The 10,305-nt window shown below is 32.2% G+C and overlaps 1 protein-coding gene across 1 annotated transcript; it reads right to left on the reverse strand.

Moving 5' to 3' along the window:
• Positions 1-3,226: 3,226 nt before the first annotated feature.
• On the reverse strand, positions 3,227-5,141 carry LOC108217856 (gibberellin 20 oxidase 1). The gene is made up of 3 exons (XM_017390750.2): positions 4,491-5,141; positions 4,075-4,396; positions 3,227-3,717 (listed from the first exon to the last, which is right to left on the reverse strand). Exons 1-3 carry the CDS (start codon positions 5,039-5,041, stop codon positions 3,448-3,450), a joined length of 1,143 nt encoding a protein of 380 aa, XP_017246239.1. The 5' UTR covers positions 5,042-5,141; the 3' UTR covers positions 3,227-3,447.
• Positions 5,142-10,305: the final 5,164 nt, after the last annotated feature.

Raw genomic sequence — 10,305 nt, forward strand, 5'->3', positions numbered from 1 at the left:
CCACACAACCATACGGGAGCAAGTACATCGGGCTCATGATTATACTAGATCACTTTACACAAATGGGCCCTTAGACCCAAAAAAGATCCTTCCTAGAGGAAGGGTTGCTAGCCTCACATAAGTCCCCACTTCAAGACGATCCCAACTGAGGGGTCACCAGTTTTTTACACTAAGTCCCTTATGGGTTCCCCCACGCCTTAAGAGGATGAACAATATATGAAGGCTCATCGCCAGTCCCGGCTCAGGTTGCGTGAGTATATCATTCAAGGTATCTACCTCCGCTCATTCAAGATCTCTACCTCCTCTCATTGGAGGTCTCCACCTCCGTTCTTTGGATCATTATCCATCCTCTGACCTGCTTCATGTCAGCATTCCTACCTACTTGGGCTTGGGTCTTGTGAGTTACATGTTTTTTGACAGTGGCTTACATGGTCTAAAGGACCTCGCCTTGGAAAAAACCTATCACATCTAAGTTATTTGTTTTCAAAGAACTAAGTGGTAGCTTGAACATATAAAAATAGGGTACGTAAGCCTCTTGTATTAAATCTACATTTCTTGCTTGCAAAAATCAAAAATAATTTATGCTACTTTCTCAAGGATAAAATGAAGATCATCTAAACTTATTTCATTACAAGAAAAGACATTTATGTCATCCAAATTTATCAATGGGATATATTCAGTTACAAGAAAAGGCATTTATGTCATTTAAATTTACCAAAGAAATACATTATGTTGCAATTTACCAATAAAATAATTATATGTATTTTAATATTATAATTAAAAAAAGTTTTCATAGCCTTGTTCAGTTGTTTATTTAAGGAAATGTGTTCATGACTCAACTTAGATTCCATTTGGTGTTAGATTGTAATTGGTATAAGTATATATTTAGTGATTATGGTTTTTGCTTATTATTTGCAATAAGCGGGATACAGTTATTAAGATGTTGATGGTTTTTTTGATTATAATTACCAGAGTCTTACATATGCATGGCTATAACATAATCCTCCCGTTCAACTTAAATAATATGACTATAACCTATACTATAAATGATCAGTGGGATATTATGAGTGCACAATTTTTTGTGTTTATTTATGAATCATTTATAATATATCGTAAATAGAAATTATAAAATCATATATTTTGTTTCAGAAATCATTTGTTTCGAGGCAAGAAGCCAAATTCATATACAAGGCATGGTCTATGAAAGCAACTCTTCGCTATTCAAACTTTTGCAGTGTGAGAAAAGGTGACATTGATAATAGAGTTGACACAATGTCTGGTTGCGTTGAGTTGAATTTTGAAAAACCTCCAACTCATAAGAGAAATTGTACAAGCAGATAATTATTTTCCCACTCATACAAGGAGTTCAGCAACCCTCAAAACACATGCAACTAATCTAGTAAGTTTTCAATTTTGTAAGAACATAGTTTTGGTTAGAACGTTCAACAACTAATCTTTGGATATATCAATGTTGAGACATTCATTATTGAAACTAAAATAAATATTTTGTATAACTTGTTTATCTACAGGCTGGGACTCATGATAAAGATCCAACTCCAATTGATGTTTATCTACATAAACATATAGTGATTCACGACAAGTAGACCCCTATAAATAAAAAAGCAAAGATAACATATATAAGTACTATTTTATGAATTACAAGGGGTCAATCAGTTTTGCTTAATAGTTCATTTAATGTATTGTGTTGGCATCAGTGGCGGAGCGACATTGGGCCCAGGTTCTGCGTTGGCCCTCCCTGAAATTTCTATAAATACTTCTTTTGTATATTATAATCCTTGTGTGGTATGTAAATCAAGTGGTACTAGTTGTAGTATAATTTTTCAAAGGGTCATGTTCGATTTTTTATGTAGTCATTTTTTTCAATTTTTTCAACATATTTTGGATCTCTCTATTTTCAGTTATGGAGGAAAAAATTTCAGCATATTTTGGCCTTCCCTGGTAATAAACTCTGGCTCCACCACTGGTTGGCATTATTGTATAGAAAAAGATCGAGGAACTTCGTGAACAACGTTCTCAGCCTCTTGAAGGTTCGTTATAACTTATAACATAAAGTTGTTGATGAAGATCAGTTATATTTGGAAGTTGTTGAAGGGTAGATGATAAGAACATGATTTATGGCTTAGTTTCATTGCAGAGTATCATATATGATCTAGAATGATTTGCACTTTCTTATAATAATAGCTCCAATTACAGTAACAACGAATATCACCACCAAATGCAGGGTGGAGTCTAGGAAATGAAAGATCGTTTAACAGAATTGTAAGATCAAGAAAATAAGGAATTGCAACACATGTGAAGCCAAATGAAGGAGATGAAGCGCCAACTTGCTATGATTTTGAATGACCATAATGTAAGTTAGATAATGTTCACCGGCTATTTTGTTAGTTACTGTTAACGGAGGATTTGGTTAACAAGAATTTTGATTTTGAGATTTAGGGTTTATAAAAAAAGATGGGTGAGCTTGACAGAGATATCTCGATTTGTCTTGGGTATCCGATCTCATATCCCAGGATGTCTATGTACCTGTGTTTTTATAGGATAAATCTCACCCAGTTCAGTTGTTATTGGGCCTATCCCGAGAGACTTTAGGGATATGCGACGTTAAATGCTGAAATAATTGAATTTAATCTGATATAATCTTTGAGTTGTGATATCTTTTCTAATTTAAATGATATCGTTTGGAGATATTTTCTGTAATAGTTGATTCTTTACTCGTTTTAGAGAGAGAATAATTACTTGTGGCCAAATAATTAATTATTAATATGAATTAATAAACAAAAACTAGAAGATAATTAGAAAAATAGGCTATGCCAAAATATGACATAACAGTTACTATTATTATACTGTGAAAAATCTGTGACAATTAATAACAAAGGCACTAGTGTTGGCCTTGACTTGGAATTGTGGCTCAGACATTGATAGGCCAGTGCAGCGGCCTTCTAATTAGCTACTTGTTTCGAGTAGTTCCCTTCCAGTCTCGGGTCCATTAACCGGTCTAGTTTCTTAAGATCCCTCAGAAATGGCTTGGCCCAAACAGTTAGCTTCGGTCGACTCTTGTCTATAGCTCGTCGTCCTGTTAATATTTCTAGATACACTACCCCATAGCAGAATCGCTCTTTGTGCTCAAATGTCCTAATGTTTAAGAATTAAGTATATATTAACATCAATGTCCCCAAGTGGTGGGTTTAACTTATTGCACGAAAAGTTGAACAAAAAGGCAAAGGAACATTCATTCAACAGCAAACACCAAACATCTGATACAAACCCTAGCTAGGGGTTGATTTGATTGAAAGGAAAAACAAAAGCAAAAGTGCAAAATCTCCTCACATAACTCAGATCTTGTTCTTATTATTGCACTTCATATTATTACTACTTTAGTTCAAGAAACTCGGTCTATGGGTATCAAACAACTTGTCCCTCTTCCAGCTATTCTCTGTTGTTTTTGGTGAGAAGCCAAGTAGAGAATGCGTCAAGGGTGTTCATGTCAGCTCTGTAGTGCATCTGCGTAAACTGGAGTAGCTCTGCCCAGGTGAAATCCGGATATGATCTTGGGTTTTTTTGGTCCACCAACTCTGCAGGTGGGATAACCACCTTATCTTTCCTCGGACACAGAAAGAAAGCAATTGATTTCCTAGCGGTTTCGTTGTTTACTACTGCTCTGTGCAAGCAACTTTTGTATCTTCCATTCGTCATAGCCTGTAAATCAAACCAAAAGATTACTGAAACATGCATGTAAGAAGAGCATGCAACCTCCTTGTATTTAATTAGTTGCTCCCTACTACTCTCACTGGTCCATTATATAAGTCGTTTGACTTATTATGTGTGTAAAAAGTCAAACGACTAATATTATAGACCAGAGAGTGTATATCTCTACTTTCTTTCGATCACTATTTATGTTAAAAAAGTACAAGGTACAACAGACATATAGGAATCTTACCTTTGACTGAGGATTTAGTACTCATGTGCAGTTAAATAGTACTTCAATAAATTAACTTTGAGCAAAACAGCAACAGTTAAAAATAGAGTGGTGAGTAATAGGTTATAGTGTTATACCATCAAAGTGTCGCCTATATTAATAACAAAGGCACTAGTGTTAGGAAGAATGCACCGCCATTGATCATCGACTAACACTTCAAGCCCAGCGACATGATCTTGGTGAAGGATGGTTAGAGAAGTTGGATCAGAATGAGGTCCAGTTCCTAAAGTAAGCTCCGGTTTCTGGCAGGGTGGATAGTAATTAAGTCTGACGATGGAATCGTGATCCTCAAAGAGATTCTTGAAGTGAGAACGGCTTACACCGAGGCTGATTTCCAGCAAGCCCATAATCTTGAGTGATAGTGTACTCATGGCATGACTATAATCTTGATATACTTTCCTATATAGCACAAAAAACAAGAAATTTATTGTAGAAATCATATATAACTCAAAATATAGAAAGAAAAAATGACAGGATGTTAAAGGGTAGGCACCCGGGTTTTGCAAAGTCAGGTCCGAATTTGTTTGTAAAGTAATCTTCAACCGTGGTGGAGGACATCCTCTCATCAGCACAGTATTGAAATGAAAATGTTTCCTTCCATGGCAACTTGGAGGCAAACCTTCCAGTGAAGCTACTAGCATAACCAAAATTTTCACCAAGTTTTCTCTGAGCCTTTTGTTTTACATACAGAGGAAGGTCGAAAAACAAATTCATGAATTTATGGGCATCAGATATCAAGTTTGTATCAACCCCATGATTAACCACCATAAAGAATCCATGCTCTTCACAGGCTTGGCCTATGAGAATAGATGATTCCTTTGCTGCCGAAGGATCACCTGAAAGGAAAGCACCTAAGTCGATGAGAGGGACCTTTAGTTCTTGAGTATTTAGTGAAGGTTTCTCGTGGTCAGGCCAGATAAACTCTTTGGGTATAGTTGTTTCTTTTTGAATAATTGAGGCGTCAAATACTACTTGAGAATGATGATTATTATCTTCATAGGAGTGTTGGAAATGTAGAGGCCTGGATGATTGAGAAGCGGCCATTTTTGTTACTAGCTAGTATTGTATTACAACCAAGAAAGAGGGAAGAAAGAGTAAAGTTGAAGGTGTGAAAAGGAGTTAGGGTATGATGGTGTGGCAAAACCATGCTCAACTAAGCATTATATAGATCATCCAGAAGCCACTACAAATTACAACACAGGGCTCCTACAAGATTTATTTGCATAAGAGGACCTCTGAGTCATCAACATTTATTTGCATCACAGGACCTCTGAGCGCACCATAAATTAAAATTAGGGCAGTGTGTTTACAGGGCAACATTTCCCAATAGAATTTTGGCGTTTCTGTACGGTAAATTATTTGTTGCATGGAAGATCTATCTTTCTCGATTAATACAATTTTTTATGTTATCTAAGTATTACTCATAGAATTTTTAATTATAGATAGCTTAATTAGTTGTATTATAACAAATAATATCATTTTTTAAATGAATATGAGTTACAAGCCATTATATAATATGTAACAAAAATTATTACATATATACGTTAGGATAATATAAAACAAGACATAATTTGATTTGTTATTAGTAAATGACAAATAGCTCATATTTTTCCGGTGTATTGTTAATCAAAGATGATTATATGATTTGTACATGTAACTCTAAGACTAACACTTTAATCAGTGGTATTGTCCAATAAATATATCTGATTATCTTTGTAACATGTTATTTTAGTTACCCATATATATCTACTCATTAATCATTATATATTAAACTTATAATTATATGTGAATTCAAATGTTCAGATTAAAATTTACAGTCAACTTCATGAAAATTAGACTAGCTAGTGTGATATTATGTATAGAAAGTTTTCACTATAAAACTAAAGAGTCCTAGAGCGTTTATTAGCTGGAGAGAGCTCTGCATGCATCATAAATGGACAATTAGGGAAGTGTGTTGACAGAACAACATTTCCCAATAATTTTTGGCGTATCTTCTTGAGATTGATCTTATCACATTGCAAGTTTACAAATTTATTGTAGGATAACTTTCAAATTTACTACTACTAAAAAGATATGTTTGTAATTGTTTAGTATGATTTGATAGGTGTCACTTTAATTTTTAAAAAGATGTTATTATTTTGTATTTAACGAATATATATTTGAAATATAAATCACAGAAAGATTTATAGAATATATTATTAATAAATTTATTATACCAAATTTCTTTTAATTATAATAAATTAATTTTACATGAAGCAGTTTTCCCCAATACTTGATCACTTTCCAATAGATGCTTTTTAGGTTAAAAATAACTATCAATTTGAAATTAAAAAAAATAGGGTAGTTTAGATTGAATGTTATACTTTATTGAATCTACCCTATGTGTTTCTTCTTTTTATCCATAAAGTTGGTTGTAAAAGCCACCTATGTAATTTATTAAAATGCAATAACAACTGGAAAGAAAGAGTGGCAGTGGTTTTCCTTTCAACAGTGGTGCAAAAAAGAATTTAGAAAAATTGTTTGTCTTTTAGGTATGTAATATATAGATTCTTCTGACCTATGGGCGTGACTTGTAAGATCAATAGGATTATGAAATTTAGGGGGTAAAACAAGATAAGATACATCAACTTCAAGAAAGTTGCGCTTTCATACAATGTCGGTCTCAATCAAAACCACAGCCCAGTATGAACTAGTGAAGGAACTCTAAAAAATAGGGTCTTGTTGCTTGACCATTATTTTGTAAAAAACAAAAACTTCTAGCTAGATATGACGTCACTAATTTGCATTATATTTTCATAATTTAAAAATTTTCTACTACTTTACGCGAGAATGTTACTTTTGCAAAGTAATGTTAGTTAAGTAAAAAGAAAACTGAAGTTGATATTAAGTGGGTGTTTGGGAGGGGTTTAAAAGCCCGCTTCTCTAATTTTAAATTAGAAACACTTATTCGTACCGTTTGTGTAAAAAGTCGAGAATCACTTATAAAAGATTATGATTCCTAACTTTTGTTCCATGACTTCTACTTTTTTTCCAAACACTTTAATCACTTATAAGTCTTAACGAACTTCTATCTTCTATTTCATTTTTTTTATTTTAAGCAAGAAGCACTTATGAGATAAACTATATTGATTTAACAATTTTATTTGATTCTCTTCCATTTATTTGAAAGATATAACGTTTATAGCTAAACATGATAAGCTATACAAAATAACTTTTTTTTTTTAATGTTTTAGTTAAATAGTATTAGGTATATTGGAGTTATTTTTTGCAAACTCAATGCTTGTTTAGCAAATAAGGCTTCTGGCTTTTTTTTAAGAAGCCGATTTCTAATTTTTTTCACCCGTTTGTGTAAAAAGCGAGAAACACTTATAAAAAACTGAGACCGCTAACTTTTATTCCGGGGCTTCTACTATTTTCTCAAATAATTTAATCATTTATAAGTGTTAATTTACTTCTCAATTCTAGTCTACTCTTTTACTTTAAATAAGAAACACTTCGTTTACCCAAAACGACCCCTAACAATAATAACTCCAAATAATCAATTAAATTCAAAGTTGTTATACTTATATTCAGTGTATAATCGATCTTTATAATTAATTTTAGTTTTTATTTTTATTACAAATATATGAGTTCATTTATAGCATCATAAAAAAATTTGATGAGGTTTACTTTATGTTTGATTTTTTTAATATTTTTCCATAAATCTTCAATTAAACCAAAAAAATTACCCATATATATATATATATATATATATATATATAGGTCATTGCTCAAAAAAGAACACTCTTAAAAGAAGAACAACACAGAACACTTCAGAATCATATATAGAATCTCATTTAAAACTTGAATTACTTTCAAATTTTAAGTTGATTAATGTTTTATTATGAATAATAATAGTATCCTTCATGTTTAAAAATAAATTTGGGGTTAAAAATAACATGATTCTATGTAAAATTAATTGTGGAAAAAATATATATGTGATTCTATTCCGGATTCTATTTTGGATTCTGTTCAGGATTCTATAATATTTCATATTAATAATGTGGATGAATTTGGATGTTAGATTTCATATATTAAGTTTAAATGGTTCCTAACTATGTAATTATAGTCTTAACAAATCATTTTTCGTGAAAAATGAAGTGTTATGATAGTGTTCTGTGTTGTTCTTTTTTTAAAGTGTTCTGTGTGGAGTGCAACCCTATATATATATATATATATATATATATATATGCTTGTCAATAAATTTGTTAGGAGTTGAATTGAAAGCTTTCAAACTGTTTTAATTGTTTTAAGTTAATTAAATAACTCGATAACCCATGCACACCAAGCACAACAATAAAAAAGTTAGTCAGAAGTTGACAACAATTGAACTTCGAAAAAGATACAATTTCAGAGAATCTTCCCATGAATAAACTCCAGCAACAAGGTGGAAAATATAGCAGTCTCCAAATTCAAGTTGTGCAAAAAGTTTAATTGGAAAGACGAGCAAATTATGTGTAGTTCGGGGTGCAATATTGATGGTACATGCCACATAGCTCAGGACTAGTGGAGAAAAACCTGCATGTTCCTAAAAATATTCGGACATATCTAAATTTTCATGTTATTTATTTATTTATTATTTTATTTTTTTGACTAATATGGCTTATAGCCTTACAAAGTGAGTATCTGTTCGAAGATATTCTCGGGGTGAGCCAGAGTCGAACCCATGACCTGGGACGACAGAGGATAAACCCTTAACCACTGGGCTATCCGATCGTGCCTAATAATAAATTTTAGTCCATCATTGTCTTACTATACAGTGGTTTTAATTGTCGCATCAAAATTTTCTAATAACAAAATTGACCCAGGTACCATGCATTCATATATATCCAACCGCAGAAGATGGTTGAAAAAGAAATTAAAACAATAAAATGCACCAAATCTCTAATATTTTCTGATCATATCCTGCAAGGAAGCAACAAGGTATATTTTTGCAAAATCCTATTGCTGGATTTTGATAGCGGCGAGACGTGACGAGAAGCATATACACTTGATGAAATGAAAGACTAGCATAAAGTAAAAAGACAAGATCAGACTTAATTGGGAGGATAAGGGGAAGAAGACCACAGCCATCAACTATTATTTTAAGAAATAGTGCAAGATTAAAAGTGTGATATGGCTTTAGTAATGGGTAAAATGACTTCATTATTATTAAACTAGCCTTCAATTGGCAAGTGGATAACTAAACTCGAAAACCTTTGTATTTAATTCACTAAACCAGATTTTACTTGCAATCAAATAACTTTGGTTAAATCATCTGCCGGGACTACAGTAAATCTACATGGCAGTATGACATGATATTGAATTTACTGTTCAAAATGTAGAATAGTTGGACCTAACCCAAACCTAACATTCTTTAATTTATTTTCGGATAATTGTATTTGAATGTCACAGAACCAGATCCGCATATAATTCTAGCTTCTTGTTTTAAATCATTACTAAATCATGCAATCATATTTAAAGGCAAAAAAATGTGATAAAAATCGAACATATATTCTACAAATTAAGCAAAAGCTTACGCATCCAAGGAAAAATGGTATAACTCCAAATACAATAGAAGAGGTTTAGTTTTGGTTAACTTTTGACTGTGCTGTGTTATATCTAGGATGTATCCATGATTTCAAACTCATGAGGGCAGGCTATATAAATTTCAAAATATAATTATATTACATTTATACATTTCATAGTTGTTCCCTATAAGACTTCATATTTTGATCGACTTGAATGATTTTTTCATTATCAATGCTATCAAATATTCCCTCTCAATATACGTAACTAAACAATCATTTTTTTTGAAACAATTTAAACAATCATTTATAAAAACATCTCCTAAACGATTACGTGGTCTAGTATTCACCAAATTTATAGCCGAAAATACTCGTTCTGTCGATGGCGTTACAACCAGGGAAATTAGAGCTTCACCAACAAATAAATTATAAACTAAAGGATACACAACATTCTTCTTTGTTTCAACTAAAGTCTTGGAAAGATCACCGATATCTTGAACTTTTGAGAATCGACTATCGAATCTCAAATCAAAAATATAAGTTTTCAATTGATCTTTAAGTATAGCAATTTGAACCCTTGAAAATTCTTAAGGATAAAATTGAGCAAGTCGAATCAACTTTTTCTTATTAAATACCGCAAAAGAGTCTATAGGATTTAAGTAAGCAATGCAAAAAAGTAACTCTGAATTTGACTCGTGAAACGGTTGTTTAGTTCTTGAAGTTGCATGTCAATGACAGGATAAAAGAACTCCACTTGATAAT

Source organism: Daucus carota, chromosome 4 (genome assembly GCF_001625215.2).
Source record: "Daucus carota subsp. sativus chromosome 4, DH1 v3.0, whole genome shotgun sequence".
NCBI lineage: Eukaryota > Viridiplantae > Streptophyta > Magnoliopsida > Apiales > Apiaceae > Daucus > Daucus carota.

Bases quoted from the DNA above. Each gene is read 5' to 3' on its own strand.
- LOC108217856 (XM_017390750.2), bottom strand. From the start codon at position 5,041: ATGGCCGCTTCTCAATCATCCAGGCCTCTACATTTCCAACACTCCTAT. The intron at 4,397-4,490 runs GTGCCTACCCTT...TGTGCTATATAG, and splicing joins CCTGACTTTGCAAAACCCGG to GAAAGTATATCAAGATTATA. The intron at 3,718-4,074 runs GTATAACACTAT...TTTGATTTACAG, and splicing joins ATATAGGCGACACTTTGATG to GCTATGACGAATGGAAGATA.